General features: G+C 35.9%; 1 protein-coding gene across 2 annotated transcripts in view; it reads left to right on the forward strand.

Moving 5' to 3' along the window:
- NBAS (NBAS subunit of NRZ tethering complex) overlaps nt 1–22,287 on the forward strand; it is a 331,461-nt gene that overhangs the window by 109,912 nt on the left and 199,262 nt on the right. For both annotated transcript variants that reach the window (XM_087437126.1, XM_087437127.1), the window contains exons 22-23: nt 7,471–7,554; nt 19,502–19,655. In XM_087437126.1, coding sequence (XP_087293252.1) covers nt 7,471–7,554; nt 19,502–19,655 — 238 coding nt within the window. The remainder of the gene's footprint in view (nt 1–7,470; nt 7,555–19,501; nt 19,656–22,287) is intronic.

Genomic DNA, 22,287 nt, shown 5'->3' on the forward strand with positions numbered 1-22,287 from the left:
AACTCCAGGAACTTAAGAAAGTAATAGATAAGAACACCAGGAAAACATGAGAATATACCACATATGTATTATCGTAAGGTTAAATAGGAGTGAATGCCAGATGAATTGTCCAGTTATAAGTAGTGAGGATTTAGAACAGAAAGAAAGCAATCTGGCCTTTAATGGTCATAGAAACGACTGGGAGAAGTAGGGATTTGATCTGGAAAAGGTGGGATTCAGTTATGTGGGACATTGTAGTGTCTCAGAGCACAGACTGGAAACAGACTGCCTGGGGTCAAATCCTAGGTGTAGGTTATTGGCTATGTGACTTTGGACAAGTTACTTAACATTTCTGTTTCCTCTGTCTCCTCTACTGTAAAATGGGAAAGATAATATTGTCTCTCTCTTAGGACTGCTGAATATACATACACACACACACACACACGCAGTTACTTAGAAGTTTATATTTGTCTTCACACATACTAAGCACTGTATAAGTGTCAGCCATAGTCTGGGCAAAGTTGGATAGCTTTATAGATAGTGTGTGAAATGCCCATTCAACACAGGCCTAGAAGTAAGAATAATGCAGGGATTTTGAAGGGTAACAGTGAGGAAATCAATCTTCAATCAAGAAATCAAGATCCTGTGGCTTGGGGTCTGCATAGTCGTTGTTTGTGCTATTGTTTTGGTGATATGAATAAAAGGGAGATAAAAAAATATTCTTCTTTGCCTTCCTAATCCATTTGTTCAGACTCCATTAGCACTATAACCTTATATAGAGTCAGGATTTATAATGTACACAGATACAATTCATGAACATTTTGGTGCATTTCATTAGTTTTGTAGTTGATAAATTCAGATGTCATGTACTTGTATCTTTGTCCTGGAAAGTTTTTCCGATTTGATTAATAGACCAAAGAAGATTTGTCATGGTCTTGTTGTCTCTAAGTAATGTGAAATAAGGGCCTCATTGTTAGTCTCTCTATTGGTTCTGTGTCAGTCTAAGTAACAGAGAATAGGGAGTGAAATTGACTGGATTTCTCTCATATTAACTCCCTTTAGGTAGTTGTGGACATGTACTTTTGGGCCTCCCTAGTATGAGGATAGTCCCCATTAATCCTTAGTTGACTCTTAGACCTCAAATCTTTTAGTATCATCACATTTAATATGCATTCTCACTCACTGAGTGAAATACTGGCAACTCCAAATTTATAGTTGATTACTCTAAATGAAAGTTGTAATTCATAAATTTTATGTTGAGCCCCTGTTTTCCATAGGTGCAATATTATAAATATGAAAATCATCGAAAAAATAAAACATGAATTTATAAATATTTGTTATGAGTATAACACCAAATGCTGATTGTTAAAATTATTATGTTAACTGTTTTATTTGGGGACTTTTTTATGTTTTCCATTTTAGCTTATTCTTGTTAAAGTATAGGCCATTGAAATTGGGTTTGAGGATGACTTTTTTTTTCCTAGCAAGTTTCCTTGTAGCAAGCATAGGTATTCTTCATTGTTCTGATGACCTTCAGTGGCTCTTCTTCAAAATTAAGAGTCATCTGTCCAAGGGGCAGGTGATAGTGGTGGTGGTGTAGGGGTGCATTTTTCATATCATTGACGTCTCTATTTATCCTTTGCTCCTGGTTTTGTTGACATTAAACACCTTTGTACAAAGCAACCTTGCGGGGCCGGCCCTGTGGTGTAGTGGTTAAGTGCGCGTGCTCCGTTGCTGGCGGCCCGGGTTCGGATCCTGGGCGTGCACCGACGCACCGCTTGTCAGGCCATGCTGTGGCGGCATCCCATATAAAGTAGAGGAAGATGGGCACCGATATTAGCCCAGGGCCAGTCTTCCTCAGCGTACAGAGGAGGAGTGGCATGGATGTTAGCTCAGGGCTGATCTTCCTCACACACACACACGAAAAAAGCAACCTTTCTCACTTATTTAACGAACTTTTCTGGAAAATTCTTCAATGGTTCTTTATTAGAGTTTGTGACTTTCCCTTAATCTTTAGTGATTTTACAAACTAGTTCTTCTCAGAAATAATTAAATCATCCTTTTCTCATGGTTAAAAATTTATTTTCAAACTTGATTTTAAACATTTGGGAGAGAGAAGATGCCTTTTGGAAATTGTTGCTTATTTCTACCTCATAAATCAGCTCATCACATTTTCTTATTACTGTTTATTGCCTTGGACAGGTGCCATATACTCAGGATGGTGTCAGTGGAGTTTATTGCATTTGTTAGGTATTTGTATTGCATTTGTTAGGGTATTTGTATTGCATTTGTTAGGTATTTGTAAATATAATCATTGATATGATTATTAATATGGTGTTACTATTTATCATAAAGTAGTCTTAAAATGTCAACCAGTCGCTTATATCTTGTATTTCACTACCCATGAAAAACTTTGCTGGTATTAATAATAATGATGCTTTTTATGATGGTTAAACACTATATACCTTATGCTATTCTGAAGGCTTTATGTATACTAATTTTATCTTCCCCAAATCCAAATGAAGTTAATATTATCCCAGTTTCACTAATGAGGAAATTGCAGCACAGGCAGATTGAATAACTTGATCAAGGTGCACAGCTGTGAAGGGTGGAGTCACAGTTATCACAGAGGTTAGACTTCTAACAGCAGCTCTCACTTATCATGGGTAGGAATTCAAGAAAATATTTGCTTTAGTCTCATTTTCCTTTTGGACAGGTAATATCACAGTATTTACTAAAGAGATGATGCATCTGGTCCTAGAAGTTAAGCTAGTGGTGGGAGGAGGGGAATCCAAGTCCCAGGGTGGTGGTGTTTTCACCCTTGTCTCTTTTGCACATGGCTAACATCTGAGAATATTAGTAAGTTTCAGGATATCTTATTAGTCTCTGCTCTATTTTCTAAGTCATTTATTAGTGAAATCAAATCCCATTGGTACAGAAGGGAACTTTGAATGATACCTTTAGATAGCTTTTTTCCAAATTGGCATTCTGAGTGATAAATAGCTTCTAGATTGTTTTCCTATTGAGTTTCAGATCAATTTTGACTTATTCAGTGATGGTAACCACAGTGTAGTTATATATGTAGGCCCAAATTACTATTATTTTTTGGCCTTTATTTGCCAGAACATTTTCTTCTATGCTAAATAATAGAAATAAATATAACTCCATGTCTTAAAACCAGTGCATAAAAGGTGGCAATTAGTAGTAACCCACTGTCTATTTAGCCTTTTGTTTCCAAGACATAGAACATGCATAAAAGGACTTTGTGTAAGTTTATTCTTGATAAAATTTCTTTGAAATAAAACATTTATATTTAGTGTGAGAAATAATTGATGAGAGAATAGTTGAACATAATAGAACTTGTTATATTCATTCCTATCCTGCTGACAGTAAATGTTACCTTCAGATGAAACCAGCAAAGTTTATTGTTTGGAATAAAACAATGAATAGGGTTCTAATATAAAGAATCCTAAAATTAAGCAAAAGCAGCTATTATTTTGTAAAGAGATAATTTAAGTTTACCATGTGCTTCCATTTTTTAGTGGGGATGATGCATTTAAGTTTTAAGACTTCCCAAGCAAAGTGGAAACAATAGAAGAAAAAGATGAAATAAAGCATATGTAAATGTTGTTTTGTGTTTATAGAACTTTGGATTCAAAGTGTAAGTTTTGCAACTAACCAAACTTTTTATAGTTCTTTAGAAAGAGTAGTATGTTTTCTAGGTTTTTTTGAGCACAAATTCGCCTAACCCATTTAGGGATTAATTTACATGACTAATATTTTTGTTGTGAACAGAATTAATGAAAAAGATTTTCTCTGAATTTTATTAAGCATTCTGTCATTCTGCTTACCTAATGAAAGAATAAGTAGCAAAAATTTGGGCATTGTTTAAAAGGTAATGACAGAACTAGTCAATTATTTTGAAGTGTAAAGAATGGTGAAATTTAGGGAAACGTATTCTGAAATATTTTTTTCCCTTGAAGTATAATGACATGTCCAACTATCTGGATTGTAGCTGTATACCATTACTGGTATAGCTTGTCCTTCCATCGGTTTCATTATCTGTGTTAGGAAAGCATTCTTCTTCTCACTCTCAGATCTACAGTTTCCATATAGATGTACCTCCTTGACATATCTTTTTTTTATAAACAAACTGTCTCCTTTCATTGCTCTATTCCAATTTTGAATTTTTGTGATACTCATGAGATTGCTTAAAAAAACAAACTTTGTTTTGCTGTCAATTAATAAATTCAATTGACACATATTATTTTAGAGTCTGCTAAATGCCAGGCACTATTTTAGGTGCTGAGGATATGGCGGTAGACAAAACAGACACAAATTCTGCCCTCAAAGAATTTATATTCTGGTTGAGGAGGAAGTCCTGTGTATTTCTTAAATGCTATCATTTGAAGCATGGTAAAGAACTTATGGTGTTTTTATAGCAAGCATTTTAAACTCCTAAAATTTGTTTTAAAATAATTTGCTTTGTAGAAACATCCTGTAAGAAAATGAAAGAGCAGAAAGAAGGTTTTTTGTTTTTATGTAAGCGTTGGTGATCAGACCTAAGATCAAGCCATATTTGGTAAAAGTTATTTTCATGAGACTAGTAATTTACTGTTGTTGAGGTTGGTTTTATATCTTAGTTTGATGTGCCCTTTAACTGTGCATCTAAATGGTCCTTATTGGTTTGTCTGAATTAGATATTGGGAAGGCTGAAATTGCCCTCTGCCTGCCATGCACAAATCTAACCTGGTGGCTCTGATATGTGAAGCAGGAGAATAGTGGAAATGAGGATGCATTTGTGCTTGGGGGCTGGATTCCAGCCCCTGTCTCTTTTCTGGAGGCAGTATGGTATGCTGGCTACAGGTGTAAGCTTTGGATTCTAACTGGTTGTTTTCAAAGCCTGGCTCTGTCATTGGTTAGCTTTATGAGGAGGGGCAAGTTAACTTAGGCATCAGTTTGCTCATTATAATGTGAGGAAGATAACATCACCTACTACATCAGATTGTTAGGACTAAATGAGGTTTTGTATGTTAGAAGCATTTCCTACTGTCTGGTCCATAGTAAGAGATCAGTAAATGTTAAAGATTGTTGTTATTGCTGATCATCATCGTTGGTATACTACTACTAGTACTATTATTATTACAGTCATGCATTGCTTAACAATGGGGATACGTTCGGAGAAATGCATCATTAGGTGATTTTGTCATTATGTGAATATCATAGCGTGTCCTTACACACGCCTAGATGTGTAGTCTACTACACACATAGGCTATATGGTACTAATCTTTGGGACCACGGTTGTATATGTGGTCTGTCGTTAACTGGAACGTCGTTATTGCGGCTCATGACTGTGTTTCAGTGGTGATCAGCACATTGAAAAACTAAAAAAATTTAGTTGTGCTTTGCCTTGAAAATGCAGCAAAAATACTTTATTAACCCAGGACTCTTCAGGTCTACCTTTTGGAGTGGGCCTCTGAGCAGAGTTTGTCTTTAATATATGTTTTGATAAAAATGGGTTTGTTTTCTTACCCATTTCTGTTCAGTGAAGCTTAACAAATTTTTACAGCTTTCTAGTCTTAAATACCAAATAAATGTGATTTTGCTGAGGGCCCCATGCCATTACTAGTCATTTTAGTAATAACTCGTGTATCTAAAATGTACTTTGTATAGAAAATACAAATCTCAACAATTTTTCTAAAATTCTTTTAGAAAACATTTTGTGTAGCTAATGGAACTGTGTCTGCTTTAATTAGAAAAGACAGTCATAGTTTGCTGGGTTTGTTTTTTCCCTTGTTCCTCAATTCATTGCTATAATTTATTCTTATGTTGGAAGAGTGAGCATTCTCATCATCATTTTATCCAAATGGTATCTTGTTTACTTTTCATTTCAGTGGTCTGTAATAAAATATTAGTTATTGACATGGAAGAAAATAAAACAGTTTTTAACTTGGTAACAAATGAATTATGTGCTTCTGGCATCCGTTCTAAATAATCATCTGTATGATTCAGAAATTTAAAAATATGAACTCAAATGCCTTCAAAAGTGTGTCTCTGCTACATAGTTTGCTAGGAGGTTACATGGACGTTAAAGTGGGTAAAATATGATGTTGTAAAAATATGGTATAATAAATTTATTATTGGATATGTCTAATGGAGAACTTTGACTTTGGATAATTTGCACCAATAATAACAACTGAAAGGGGGTGCTGTTGATTGATGAATCAGCACGACACACTCCCAGACCTTTTGAGCTTCCTCTTCTACGCTAACACCCTCCAGTGGTCTCCTGTGACCTTTTACATGAGGACTATTCTCTTCACCAAGATGATTTTCAAACGTTTATGAAGTGTTTCTTGTGCAAGGCATGTTTCATAACCTAGTAAGATAAGAAAGTGCAAAATATAACCCAATAATATAATAAAGTGTGACCCTTTCTCTGGGGCTGTGATAAATTTTAGGAAAATGCTGCTATCCATACTCAGAAATATGAGAGGAAATGTTTTATTGAACTATAAGAAAGTAAAGCAATTGAAATTTGTTTTTTAAATTTTTGTCTTTATTCTTAATTCAGAATGCTTCAATTGCTTTCATGGATTTATGGAATATTAGAGCTAAAAGACTCTTAGAGATAATGTTTGAAGTGCTTTGTTTTGTTTGATAATGTTTGAAGTCATGTGCCAAACACTGCATAGCTAGTTAAAAGACAGATGTGTTTATATTTCCCTCGCCTTCTGATTTGTAGCACATTGCTCTGCTATGTTACCATACTGTCTTTACCTCACTTTTCCTTTCTAATTTATTCTTAATTCCGTCCAATCAGGCCTTATCTTTGCCTCTTTTAGATTTTCCTTCTGTCAGTGATATTTTTAACCTGCAAAGTCCTTTCTTCACTCTTGATATTACCTATCCTCTAGGTCTATGCTGTCCAATATGGTAGCCACTACCTACACATGGCTATGTAAATTTTAATTAAAATTAAATAAAATTAAAGTTCTCTTTCTTAGCATCAGTGCCATATTTCAAGTACTTAGTACATGTAAGCGTAGCTAGAGGTTACCGTATTGGATAGCATAGTTATAGAACATTTCTATGATCACAGGAAGTTAGGTTGTAAGCTTTTTGAGGGTAAGGGACCATTTATGTTGATATTAAGAACATAAAATATGGGCTCTTGATAAATGTTTTAGAACGTGTGAATGAGCACATACCCATAGCATGCTTTAGTTTCTTGCCAAATTTTTTGTTTTGAATTCTTCTTTTCTTTTTGAACCACTTTATGATCGAAGAGAAATCAGCAATTTGCTATTTTTCATTTACATATTATATAGGATATGTAGTATATGTATTATGTACCACTTAACATACCATAAATAGAAACCTTGGGGATTTAAGGTTATACAGATACTTTTTGCCTCATCTTCCTTGTATAGCCAATCATTGAGGTAATATGTATTTAAAATGCTTACGTATTTTTTTTTTTAATTTAAGTTATAAAGGTGACTCCTTGATGGTCATTCCTTGGCATGAACGTCAACACCGAGAGAAAGATTGGTGTGAGGAGTTGGAGTGCAGGTAAGAATGAGCCAGCACGAGGAGTCTTCATTTCTTTGTGGGATGGATGAATAGAAGGCCCTGTGCAGGTGGTGTGTGGTGTACGATCACTTACTTGATGGTGGTCCCAGATTGAGGGAGTTTGTGTGAAGTTCCTTCAAAAACTTGGCTTTACTTAATTATGTTAAATTTTTTTATTGATGTTTTAATAGTTTATAACATTGTGAAATTTTGGGTTGTACGTTTTTGTTTGTCCATCACCATGCCTCCCTTCACCCCTTGTGCCCACCCCCGACCCCCATTGTCCCTGGTAACCACAATACAGTTTTCTCTGTCCATGTGTTGGTTTATATTCCACATATGAGTGAGATCATGCAGTGTTTGTCTTTCTCTTTCTGGCTTATTTCACTTAACATAATACCCTCCAGGCCCATCCATGTTGTTGCAAATGGGATGATTTTGTCTTTTTTTATGGCTGAGTAGTATTCCATTGTATATATATGCCACATCTTCTTGATTCAGTCATCAGTCGAGAGACACTTAGGTTGCTTCCACTTCTTGGTTATAGTAAATAACACTGCAATGAACATAGGGGTGCATAAGCCTCTTTGGATTGTTGATTTCAGGTTCGTTGGATAGATTCCCAGTAGTGGGATAGCTGGGTCATAGGGCATCTCTATTTTTAATTCTTTGAGGAATCTCCATACTGTTTTCCATAGAGGCTGCACCAGTTTGCATTCCCACCAGCTGTGTATAAGGGTTCCTGTTTCTCCACATCCTCTCCAGCATTTGTTGATTTTTGTCTTGGTGTTTATAGCCATTCTAACAGGCATGAGGTGATAGGTTAGTGTTGTTTTGATTTGCATTTCCCTGATGATTAGTGATGTTGAACATCTTTTCATGTGCCTATTGGCCATCTGTATATCTTCTTTGGAGAAGTGTCCGTTCATTTCCTCTGCCCATTTTTTGATCGGGTTGTTTGTTTTTCTGTTGTTTAGTAATGTGAGTTCTTTATATATTATGGGGATTAACCCCTTGTCAGATATATGTTTTGCAAATATTCTCTCCCAGCTGATGGGTTGTGTGTTCATCTTGATTCTGGTTTCATTTGTCTTGTAGAAGCTCTTTAATCTGATAAAGTCCCACTTGCTTATTTTTTCTTTAGTTTCCCTAGTCTGGGTAGGCATTCATCTGAAAAGATTCCTGGTATGACCAATGTCAAATAGTGTGTTGCCTATATTTTCTTCTATGAGTTTTATAGTTTCAGGTCTCAGCTTCAGGTCTTTGATCCATTTTGAGTTAATTTTTGTGAATGGCGATAGCAGATGGTCCACTTTCATTCTTTTGCATGTGGCTGTCCAGTTTTCCCAACACCATTTATTGAAGAGACTTTCCTTTCTCCATTGTATGATCTTAGCTCCTTTGTCGAAAATTAGCTTTCCGTATGTGTGTGGTTTTATTTCTGGGCTTTCAATTCTGTCCCATTGATCTGTGTGTCTGTTTTTGTGCCAGTACCATGCTGTTTTGATTACTATTGCTTTGTAGTATGTTTTGAAGTCAGGGATTGTGATGCCTCCAGCTTTGTTCTTTTTTCTTAGGATTGCTTTATCTATTCGGGGTCTTTTGTTGCCCCATATGAATTTTAGTATTCTTTTTTCTATTTCTGTGAAGTCTGTCATTGGGATTCTGATTGGGATTGCATTGAATCTGTAGATTGCTTTAGGTAATATAGACGTTTTAGCTGTTTTATTCTTCCAGTCCATGTGCATGGGATGTCTTTCCATTTCTCTATGTCATCATTGATTTCTTTCAGTAATGTCTTGTAGTTTTCATTGTATAGGTCTTTCACCTCCTTGGTAAGATTTATTCCTAGATATTTTATTCTTTTTGATGCAATTGTAAATGGTATTATCTTTTTGAGCTCTCTTTCTGTTAGTTCATTATTAGCATACAGAAGTGAAACTGATTTTTGTAGATTGATTTTGTACCCTGCGACTTTGCTGTAGTTGTTGATTATTTCTAATAGTTTTCCAACGGATTCTTTGGGGTTTTCTATATATAAAACCATGTCATCTGCAGATAGTGAGAGTTTCACTTCTTCATTGCTGACTTGGATTCCTTTTATTCCTTTTTCTTACCTAATTGCTCTGGCCAAAACCTCCAGTACTATGTTGAACAGGAGTGGTGAGAGTGGGCAGCCCTGCCTCGTTCCTGTTCTCAGAGGAATGGCTTTCAGTCTTTCCCCGTTGAGTATGATTTTGGCTGTGGGTTTCTCATAAATAGCCTTTATTATGTTGATGTACTTTCCTTCTATTCCAATTTTGTTGAGAGTTTTTATCATAAATAGATGTTGTATCTTGTCAAATGCCTTCTCTGCATCTATTGAGATGACCATGTGGTTTTTATTCTTTGTTTTGTTGATGTGGTATATCACATTGCTTGATTTGCGGATGTTGAACCATCCCTGCGTCCCTGGTATAAATCCCACTTGATCATGGTGTATGATCTTTTTAATGTATTGCTGTATTCAGTTTGCCCATATTTTGTTGAGGATTTTTGCATCTATGTTCATCAGCGATATTGGCCTGTAATTTTCCTTCTTTGTATTGTCTTTGTCTGGCTTTGGTATCAGGGTGATGTTGGCCTCATAGCATGATTTAGGAAGTGTTCCATCTTCCTCTATTTTTTGGATTAGTTTAAGAAGGATGGGTATTAAATCTTCTTTGAACGTTTTGTAAAATTCACCAGAGAAGTCATCTGGTCCTGGACTTTTATTTTTTGGTAGGTTTTTGATTACCAGTTCAATCTCTTTACTTGTGATTGATCTATTCACATTCTCCATTTTTTCTTGGTTCAGTTTTGGGAAGTTGTACAAGTCTAAGAATTTATCCATTTCTTCTAGATTGTCCAATTTGTTGGCATATAATTTCTCATAGTATTCTCTTATAATCCTATGTATTTCCGTCCTATCTGTTGTAATTTCTGCTCTTTCATTTCTAATTTTATTTACTTGAACCTTTCCTCTTTTTTTCTTAGTAAGTCTGGTTAAGGGTTTGTCAGTTTTGTTTATCTTCTCAAAGAAGCAACTCTTTGTTTCATTAATCCTTTCTACTGTTTTTTTGGTCTCAATTTCATTTATTTCTGCTCTGATTTTTGTTATTTCTCTCCTTCTGCTGACTTTGGGCTTTGTTTGTTCTTCTTTTTCTAGTTCTGTTAGGTGTAATTTAAGTTTACCTATTTGGGCTTTTTCTTTTTTGTTAAGGTGGGCTTGTATTGCTCTGAGTTTCCCTCTCAGGACCGCTTTTGCTGCATCCCATATGATTTGGTATGGCATATTTTCATTTTCTTTTGTTTCTAGATATTTTTTGATTTCTCCTTTAATTTCTTCAATGATCCATTGATTGTTCAGTAGCATGTTGTTTAATCTCCACATTTTTGTCACTTTCCCAGTTTTTTTTTCGTGGTTGATTTCCAGTGTCATAGCATTATGGTCTGAAAAGATGCTTGTTATGATTTCAATCTTATTAAATTTATTGAGGCTTGCTTTGTTTCCCAACATATGGTCTATCCTTGAGAATGTTCCATGGTGTAAGATAATGGTCTACTTTCATTCTTTTGCATGTGGCTGTCCAGTTTTCCCAGCAACACTTATTGAAGAGACTTTCCTTTCTCCGTTGTATGTTCTTGGCTCCTTTGCAAAAATTAGCTGCCCATAGATATGTGGATTTATGTCTGGGCTCTCAATTCTATTCTTTTGATCTGTGTGTCTCTTTTTCTGCCCGTACCATCCTGTTTTGATTAGTATAGCTTTCTAGTGTAGTTTGAAATCAGGGAGTGTATACTTCTAGCTTTGTTCTTTTTTCTCAGGATTGCTTTGGCTATTTGGGGTCTTTGGTTGTTCCATGTAAATTTTAGGAGTCCTTATTCTATTTCTGTGAAAAATGTCATTGGGATTTTGATAGGGATTGTGTTGAATCTGTAGATTGCTTTAGGTAATATGGACATTTTAACTATGTTAATTCTTCCAATCCATGAGCACGGAATATCTTTCCATTTCTTTATGTCTTCTTCGACGTCATTCAAGAATGTCTTATAGTTTTCAGTGTACAGGTCTTTCAGTCCTTGGTTAAATTTAACCGTAGGTATTTTATTCTTTTTGTTGCTGTTGTAAATGGGATTGTTTTCTTGATTTCTCTTTCTGCTAATTTGTTGTTAGTGTATAGAAACACTACTGATTTTTGTATGTTGATTTTGTACCCTGCAACTTTACTGTATTTATTATTTCTAATAGTTTTTTGGTAGATTCTTTAGAGTTTTCTACATATAAAATCATGTCATCTGCAAATAGTGACAGCTTTATTTCTTCCTTTCCAATATGGATTCCTTTTATTTATTTTTCTTGCCTTATTGCTCTGGCTAGGACTTTTAATAGCATGTTGAATAAGAGTGGTGGGAGTAGGCATCCTTGTTCTTGGAGGGATAGCTTTCAGTTTTTTTACCATTGAATATGATGTTAGCTGTGGGTTTGTCATATATGGCCTTTATTATGTTGAGGTACTTTCCTTCTATACCCATTTTATTCAGAGTTCTTATCATAAATGGATGCTATATGGTGTCGAATGCTTTCTCTGCATCTATTGAGATGATCATATGATTTTTGTTCTTCCTTATGTTAATGTGGTGTATCACATTGATTGATTTGCAGATGTTGAACCATCCTTGCATCCTTGGAATAAATCCCACTTGATCATAGTGTATGATCCTTTTAATGTATTGTTGTATTTGATTTGCTAATAGTTTGTTGAGGATTTTGGCATCTTTGTTCATCAGTGATATTGGCCTGTAATTTTCTTTTTTTGTGTTGTCCTTGTCTGGTTTTGATACCAGAATAATATTGGCCTCATAAAATGAGTTAGGAAGCATCCCCTCCTGTTCAATTTTTTGGAAGAGTTTGAGAATGATAGACATTAAATCTTTTTTGAATGTTTGGTAGAATTCACCAGAGAAGCCATCTGGTCCTGTACTTTTGATTTTGGGGATGTTTTTGATTATTGTTTCACTCTTCTTACTAGTGATTTGTCTATTCAGATTCTCTATTTCTTCTTGACTCAGTTTTGGAAGATTGTATGATTCTAGGAGTTTAACCATTTGTTCTAGGTTACCAGTTTGTTGGCATATAGTGTTTTGTAGTATCCTCTTAATAATCCTTTGTATTTCTGTGGTATTCGTTGTAATTTCTCCTCTTTTGTTTCTGATTTGATTTATTGACTCTTCTTTCTTTTTTTCTTAGTGAGTCTAGCTAAATGTTTGTCAATTTTGTTCATCTTCTCAAAGAACTAGCTCTTAGTTTCGTTGATCTTTTCTATTGTCTTTTTAGTCTGTATTTCCATCCTGATTTTTATTTCTTTCTTTCTGCTGATTTTGGGCTTCTTTTGTTCTTCTTTTTCTAGCTCCTTTAGGTGTAATATTAGATTTTTTATTTGAGTTTTTTTTTGTTTCTTGAGGAAGGCCTGTATTACTATAAACTTCCCTCTTAGTACCACTTTTGCCAAATCCCATAGATTTTGGTATGTGTGTTTTTATTTTCATTTGTCTCCAGGTATTTTTTGAAGTCTCCTTTGATTTCTTTGTTGATCCAATATCTATTCAGTAGGGTGTTATTTAGTCTTCACATATTTGTGACTTTTCCATCTGTCTTCTTGTAGTTGATTTCTAGTTTCATACTGTTGTGGTTGGAAAAGATGCTTGATATGACTTCAATTCTTAAATTTACTGAGACTTGTTTTGTTTCACAACATATGGTCTATCCTTGAGAATGTTCCATGTGCACTTGAGAAGACTGTATTCTGCTACTTTTCGCTGGAATGTTTTGTATATATATCTAATTATGTCCATCTGGTCTAATGTTTCATTTAACACTGATGTTTCCTTGTTGACTTTCTGTCTGCATAATCAATACATTGATGTAAGTGGGGTATTAACGTCCCCTACTATTAATGTGTTGCTGTCAATTTCTCCTTTTAGGTCTCTTAATAATTGTTTTATATATTTTGGTGCTCTTATGTTAGGTGCAGATATATTAATAAATGGTATGTCTTCTTGATGGATTGTTCCTTTTATCATTATACAATATCTATCTTTGCCTCCTCTTATCTTTTTGGCTTGAAGTCTGTCTGATGTAAGTATGGCTACACCTGCTTTCTTTTGGTTGCCATTTGCTTGGAGTATCATCTTTCATCTCTTCATTTTGAGCCTATGTTTGTCTTTAGAGTTGAGATAGGTCTGCTGGAGGCAGCATATTGTTGGATCTTATTTTTTAATCTATTTAGCCACTCTGTGTTTTTTGGTTGGTGAATTCAATCTATTTACATTTAGGGCAATTACTGATATATGAGGACTTAAAACTACCATTTTATCTTTTGTTTTCTGATTGCTCTATATTTCCATTCTTTTTCCTTGTGTTTATGTCAGCCATTTCAGTTGGATTGTTTTCTGTGATGTTTTTCTTGGTTTCTTCTTTTTTTATGTTTTGTGTCTCTGCTCTGAATTTTTATTTTTTGGTTGTCATGAGGTTTGTATAAAAGTTTTCATAGATAAGATAGTCCTTTTTCTGCTGATAGCATCTTATTTTTATTTGCCTATACAGGTTCGTTTGTTTTTCTTTTCCCCTTCTATGTTTTTGTTCTTGCAAATTATCCTTTTTTATGTTATGAGTTTGTTGCCAAATTGAAGTGCTTATAGTTATTTTTAATGCTTTCTTTCCCTTTAACCTTTATGTTATAATTGTTTACCATCCTATTCTGATATAGAGTTGCAGTTTTTTGATTCTGTCTGTCTATTTATCACCTTGCTCAAAGTTTTGTATACCTATGCCTTTTTCTTTCAGGTAGGAGAGCTCCTTTCAACATTTCTTGTAAGTCTAGTGGTGATGAACTCCCTCAGCTTTTGTTGTGTGGGAAAGCCTTTATTTCTTCTATAACTTTGCTGGATAAAGTATGCTTGGCTGACAATTTTTATCTTTCAATATTTTGAATATATCATACCACTCTCTCCTGGTCTATAGAATTCTGCTAAGAAATCTGCTAATAAGCTTAATTGTGGTTCCCTTGTAGGTTATTGTTTTTCTCCCCCTGGCTGCTTTTTATATTCTTTCTTTGTCATTGAATTTTGACAGTTTTATTGTCATGTGTCTTGGAGAGGTCTTTTTGCATTGATATAATTGGGTGTTCTATTAGCTTCTTGGATTTCCATATCTAGTTTTTTCCTGAAGTTTGGGAAGTTCTCAGCTATTATTTCTTTAAATAAGCTCTCTGCTCCCTTCTCTCTTCCTCTTCTGGGATACCCATTATTCTCATATTGGCCTTTCTAATGGAGTTGGATAATTCTCGTAGAATTTTGTCTTTTGAAAAGACTTTGTTCTCTCTCCTCTTCTACCTGCATCATTTCTAGGTTTCTATCTTTGAGTTCACTAATTCTGTCTTCCATATGGTCTGCTTGATTTCCAATGCTTTCTACTTTATTCTTGATCTCATTTATTGAGTTCTTCAGCTCCTCAACTTCTGTTTGGTTCTGTTTTAGAGTTTCAATCTCTTTGGTAAAGTTTTTCTTCTGTTGATTAATTTTATTCCTGAGCTCATTGAACTGCCTTTCTGAGTCTTCTTGTAGCTTTTTGAGTTTCTTCATAACAGCTACTTTGAATTCTTTGCCAGTTAGATCACAATCTTTCATGACTTGTTGTTTGGTTTCTGGTGAATTGTTATTTATTTATTTTTTGATGCCACATTACCACGGCTCTTCTTGTTGCTTGATGAGTTATTCCTCTGTTGGCACATTTATTGTAGGGAACACTTTTTAAATTTAGGTATAGCTTTGTTTGTTTTGATTCTAACTATTCAACCGATTGGAGAGTAGAGGCCTTTTTTTTTGTTTTTTTTAGTAGGTGATGCTATATCAACAGTTTTTGGTTTCTCTTACCTGAGCTGCCTCTGGCTATATTTGGTGGTTGGCAGTTTCCACCCTCCATCACCTCTATTAGGGGTGTCGCTGGTACTCTTGTCATCACTGCCTGCGCTTCTGGGGGGTCACTGATGCCTTGTTCCCAGTGTTGCTGCAGTCGTTGGCTTTGTTACTGGGGGTATAGGGATGGCTGATGCCTCTGCCGTGTCTGGGATCACTTGGGACTGAACCACTGCCGTGGTGGTGGGAGAAGGGGGAGAGTGGGGAGTGAGCTGGATTGTTGGGTAACGTCTCTACTGTTGCTTGTTTCCTTGTGGCTGCATGCACCACTGTGTTTGGGAGGCTGTTTCCATGTGCGCACCTCCACTGCTGTTACCAGGCTCTGAGTTATGGCGTGGGGCTCCACCTTTGTTGCTACTTTGCCCCCCATGGCTGCAGGTGCTGCCATGACTGGAGGGCTGGAGTTGTTTGCGTGCCTCCTCTGCTGTTCACTGGATTCTCTGAGGCTGGGGTGACTGGCTCAGCTACCGTGGCTGAAGGGACAGGATCCTGGGCACTGCCTCTGCTTTTCCTCCAGTTCACCTCCTCTTTGTGCTCCAAACCACCCACCTTCATATGTACCAACGTCTTGGTGTGTTTGGCAGTGTAGCCTTTGTTGGGTTATCGATGCTTTATTTGCTGTAAATTGAAGGGGAGAGACATAGGGATCCTCTCCCACTGCCATGATGCTAGTGTCTTCTTCCCTTCATTTTGTTTCTTTCACTTTTGATATCTGAGTTAATAGAATATGTAACTCTTAGTTACCTTTTCCATTTCAATGAGTTTTAGTGTAATAACAATGGAATGTCCTGCTGTGTTTTTGGTGTTATTTGCTTTTAAAAAATTATTTGTTTTTAATTTAATTTTTATTAAAGTTGTTTATATTTGCAAATAGTTCATAGAGTTAAAGTTTTCTACAAAACTTGTTTTTAAAAAAAATTAAAAAGCAATATCGAAAACCCATAGTCCTTTGTTTCTCTTCTATATCATGTTCTCTAGAAGCGAACTACTTTCAGTTCTTTTAAATGATTGTTTGGTATTTACTCTAATCTCTGAATAACATAATTGTGTAGCTACTTCTTGGTTTTTTAGTGCTGGCCATTAACTGTGGAGTTTATAGAATGGAAGATAATGGTTTAGTTTCTTTTTACTCTGTGTACCGCGATCCTCCTTGAGTGTTTGTATGCCCCCTACTCCCTTTTAAAAATATTTTACTGTCATTTCAGTGGAGTTTCAGGAGAAAGTGTAGCTTAATGCATCGTATGTATCAGCCATATTTAACTAGAAGTCCTCATTTACCAATTGTAATGAGAGATTGGAGAGGTAGATAAATTGGAAAAGAAGGGAGGTTGATGCCAGTGGATATGGAAGTGGGGAAAGGTGTGATGATACTGTTGATTGCATTTCTGTCCATTTAAGATGGTGCTTTTAACAGGGTATCACTGCCGCAGTTGCCTGCTACTTCTCACTTCTCCTTAGCCTATGCCTTTTTATGATTCTAACAAGTAGATAAGTGGAATGAGGGCATTTATTCTCAGACTAGGCACAGCAAGCTAAAATGTAAGCAAAACTTGCTGTGCTGGAGCTCCTAAAACAATAAAAATGAAAAACCTGCAAAAGTTTGACAGAGCAAAATATCCTTTTGAAGACGATACAAATTTTCAGTAGTACAGGCCATATCTTGTTGCCTTTTCTTTTAATTAATGTCTTCCCTCTGTTAGATTCAAGAATATTTAAGGAAGAAAACCACGCAGTACCTGTACTCATGAAGTATGTAATCTAGCAGGAAAGATGCTGCTGCTGTCAGTTACTAATGTGATGAGTGCTGTGAGAGAGAAGTTCAAGGTTCACTGGGAGCCTATGATGGGGAGACTAAACTTGGTGGAGGCCAAGGAAGATGTTACTGTGGAAGTGATGCGAAATCTGAGGTTTGAAGGATAAATAGGATTTAACTCAGTGGAGGATGAGTTTGGCAAATGAGAGGAGGCAGTGTTCTAAGCAGAGAGAAGAGCATGTTGGAAGGTTCAAGGCAAGGCCCCCTTCAAGGACTGAAAATAAGACATATATTGTTGAAGTATACAGGACAAAAGTGAGATTGGCACCTGGTGAGGCTAGAATATTTTAAGGCAGATTACAAGCTATAAAAGTGTAGGCAGTGGGATGATATAATTAGGTTTCTGTTTTTAAAAAGATTACTATATCACCTGAGGATATCATGAATTCAGTTTTGATCTTGTTGCATTTGAAATCACTTTGAAATATCTAAGAGCAAATAGCAGGAAGATTTTGGAGTCTCTAGGTGAGGTCTGGGTTAGGGGTAAAAATATGGTAGGTTTTTATAATGTCTGTGATAATTTATATTGTAGAGTTGAAGGGGAGACCTAGATCCATAGAGTGAGAAGAGAGCTGGACTAAGCATTTGATAGAGCTAGTATTTAATGGTCAGCTAGAAGAGGATATTCCAGCAAGATGACTGAAAAAGAGCAGCCAGAAAGATGAGAGAAGTCATGATGGTATAGGGCATACTGGAATGAAAGAGCAGCATGTTTCTGGAAGGAGAAAGTAGTTAAATTCTATCACATGGTAATGAGAGGGAAATAAGGACTGAAAAATATATCAAAGGAACTCAGAGTTGCTTATGGGTATTTTTCCCTGCTGAAATAGGGCAGCTTTTTTAAAGAGAATGTTTCAGGGGAAGTGGTGGGATTTTTGTGTGGCAGTGATGGGGAAAAATCACTGGTCAGACAGTTAATGGCAGTTGTGAGACTAGGTAAGTAAAGGACTGCCGATTATAAGCACAGTAGGTTGTCTACGGCATGTGGATAAAATGCCCAAGTATTTATGGGCTTTGTGTCTGGTCATATATTATTATAGCTACTAATAATTCCCGTAAAAATAATACCTATCAATAAAAATTAAGCACCTTCTCTGTGCCAGTGTTCTCTATGTACTTTCTTAATATTATTTTGAATATTCTTGCATAGTGTTATTCCCATTTTTTATGTGAATAACGTGAATCTTAGACTAGATTTAGCCGAGTAGTTTATGCAGGGTCTCACAGCTTTCAGTTATGGAATTGTGCTTCAGCCTCAGTTCTGGCTCCAATGCCCCTGCCTTGTAATAATAACAATTATAGCCCTTGTCATTTACTACCTACTTACTGTAGAAGAATGAATGTCCCTAACGGGATGCAGCATTTTTCCATATGTCTATCTGAAATATCTTAGTTTAATTTTTTTATTTTTTAGTCCTTAGCCTTGTAAGGGAATTGGCCAGGATCATCCTCATAAAAACTCATAATCTGTGATCTGTGTGATGCTATCCTTGTGTACATTCCTCTTGATGTTTTTTCTCTTTTGCTCCTGGTGGTAAGTGGTATAGAGTAGTTCTGTATTTTGCAAATGTCAGTGCAGCACCATGTTACTGACACCTTGTAAAGGTATATTATCAACATGAATCAGGCGTATTTCCTCTTATTTATTTATGAAAATATTTATGAACATGTAAAACAAGATTTCTTAATTTATATTTGAATTGGAATCACCTGCGGGTGTTTTTCCTAAACTAGGCTTGGCTGGCCATCGCTGGTAATTTTGATTTAGTAGGTCTGTGGCAGGCCCATGTGCATTTTGTAAAAGCTTCCCAGGGTGATTTTGATTTTTTTAATACTTATTTGATTGATTTTTGCATAGTTTTTTTGATTTATTGTCCATTCTGATATTTTAAATCGGGAAAACTAATAGGAAAATAAATTACACATCCTAAAAATGTCTCATTTGTCTTGTAAGTGTGCACATACATACAAGAAAACAAACACACCCCCCCACCGATACATACATACTCACTGTCTCTTTAACCACTCTCTCCCTGTCTCTGTCCCTGTCTCTCTGTCTCTGTCTGTCTCTCATTCACAAAATTATAATTTTTCCCTGCATTCCAGTAAGTTATTAATTGTTCCTTTTGTGCTTTGCAGAATGGTGGTTGAACCAAGTCTCCAGGATGAAAGTGAATTCTTGTATGCTGCCCAGCCTGAGTTACTGAGGTACAGAACAAGCCAGCTTACAGTAGAGAAGGCTGTGGACTGGTATCAGACCAGAGCAGAGGAAATAGAGCATTATGCCCGACAGGTGAGGGGAAAGTGACATCTGCTGCTCAGTGCTGCAGCGAGGCTGTGTGGGATCCTTAGGATCTAGTGCATGTAGTGGCTGCTGACAGTGCTGCCAGGGATCATATATATGGTTTGCAAGGGATGAAATGAATATTTCTTATTACTTTTGTTCATTTATTCTTTGCCTCAGAAGCTTTTGTGTCTTTTTTTTCTTAATTCTTAAAGAGCAAATACATACAAGAAAAGTTGTTCAAAAGCTTTCTTTAAAATATAAGCTGCAAGATACAGTATATATTGTCCTAGATTTTCTGCATATTTTTAATAGGCTTAGTACCATATTAATTTAAAAGATTTATATCAACCTAGAAATGCTTGACTAGTCCCTTGTCATATTGTAGTAGTGTAGTAGATTGTAATTTTTCTTTTCAGGCGCCCTGTTCGAGGCTCTGTTTCTAGTGTTTTCCTTAAAGTCCAAGCCTAATTTTCCTCAGTTTCCGTGTGCCTGTACTGAGATGCATCAGAGAGGGAGTATGGAAGGGAGAGATGAGGATGATATTGAAGCTTAGGATATCTGAATACTAATCTCGACTCTTCCACTAACAGACCTATTGACTCTGGACCTGCTACCTACCTTTTCTGTACCTTGGTTTTCTCATGGGGTTAGTTCTTGTACTAGAGTCAGTGAGCACAAAGGAAACATGCAGGAGATAACATTAAAAAATTCTGCTAATCGAGTGCTTTGCAAATATAAGGAATAGTTATCTTCATCTTAGAGAACAGAAGTTGGTTATTCAGAGCCAAGAATGGCAGAATGCACTTTGAAATCTCATTCAGGGTCTGGCCAGTGGATGACTTTTTCTTTCTACTCACAGTCTTGGTTTTGGACCACCTCTCCTACTGTCAGTTTTTCATTTGACAGGAAGGGTGATTCCAGAGGGTCTGATGAGCAGCAGTACTGTGGGAAGGAATATGTACCCTTTGTTTAAATTTCTGCTTAGTGTGTCTGGCACAGCCCCATGGCTCCAGTTGATAGTCTTGAATTCCTGTTTAATCTAATTCCTATTTTCAGTATTCATAGAATTGAAGATGAATTATTTGCTGAAGTTGATGGGAATATTATAAACCAAACTTTTTGGAGGATGGCCAAGAATATTTATGATCGACTTTCCAGGTTTTTGAAGATGGCTAAGGACCATAGTATATTTGAAAATGTTTAGAATCCCAAGCTATCATAATGAAAAGAATCTCTGGAGATGATCTAGTCTAATTCTCTCTGTTATAGATGAAAAAACTAAGGTTCACAGAAAGGAAAGTGAGCAACTTGTGCACGGACACAGTGGCAGAGCCAGACAAAATCCAGGTCTCTGTATAATCTTTCTTATAGAGTCCATATAAGAATAGACAATTACACAAATCTTAATGACTGAGAGCAAAATAAATTAATCTAAACAAAAGTGGTTCTCAATTTTCAGACCCCATAGTATCTTTTTTTGTAGCAAATATTTTGTCATGCTTCCTGCTTATCCGGATGTGAAAATCATAGACAATTCTTATTTACAAAAGCAATTTCCAAAAAAGTTAATATTATGACTTAACTTCAATATCTAGAATAAATAAAATATGTAAATGTTTGATCATGACTACACTAGGAAGTAATCAATGAGAAATCACTTTGAATGAGACAACTGAAATAGCAGACAGATTCAGGTATGTTGTATTGTTGAGTCAAATACCACAAATTGCTATCTGGAATGCGAACAGCTTGTGGTAAAATTTTTAACAAAACAAAGTAAAATCTTCCCTCTATTATACTGTATCTGCGTTCCCAGAAAATTCAGTGTAAGTTAAACCATACAAAATAGAATTTTGTGTAAATGTTAAATGAAGTTGAGATCTATCTAGACTCTGACCACTGTAACTTGGTTTTCAGGACATTTGAAGGGTAGACAGGAATGGGGACAAGTTGGTTTTCCTGGACTGCCCCACACCTTACAGGACTTCTAGCATTCCTGGCTTCCACCCACTCAGAGTCAGTAGGTCCCACTAATTCCTGTGATGGACAGAAATGTCTCCTCAGATTTTCAGAATGCCTCCTGGTGGAAAGTTTTGCCATCGAGAACTGTAGTCTTAGACCAGTATCATGCACCTGGAAATGACCAGTTCATATTGGTCACATAAGCAAAGGCATTATTACTTTGCCAATACAGAAGAAACTCACTTGGTAATAATTGATGAAGAAAGCTCTCAAGTGAGCTAGTGAGGCACGTTTTTGTACAGGCAAATGTAGGTTATGTAACATGCATCTACACATTTTTTAAGACTCCAGTGGCATCATATGATTTACTGAAATTGTGCAAATGGATGTAGTTTACTGTTGTCTCTGGCTAACAAGAAAAAGGATCATGTTTTATGGATCAATTTTGTCTGAGCACTTTGTGGTTTCTTAGCTTAACTTCTAGATACAGCTTTTGGAGAGTAACGAGAAAAGTGTATATGTGTGTGTGTATTTATATACACATTTAAAAAAACTGATTTCTAGGTGGTTCTGTCAATTGAGCTAGGAATGAGAATTCAGAAAATTTTTCATGCCTTTAAAAAGTCCTGGGCAACCAGCCTCATGCATTTCAAAAGATCAGTAATGACTCTTCAAT

The sequence above is a fragment of the Ceratotherium simum genome, chromosome 11 (assembly GCF_057802395.1).
Source record: "Ceratotherium simum simum isolate JZ-2026a chromosome 11, ASM5780239v1, whole genome shotgun sequence".
Classification (NCBI taxonomy): Eukaryota; Metazoa; Chordata; class Mammalia; order Perissodactyla; family Rhinocerotidae; genus Ceratotherium; species Ceratotherium simum.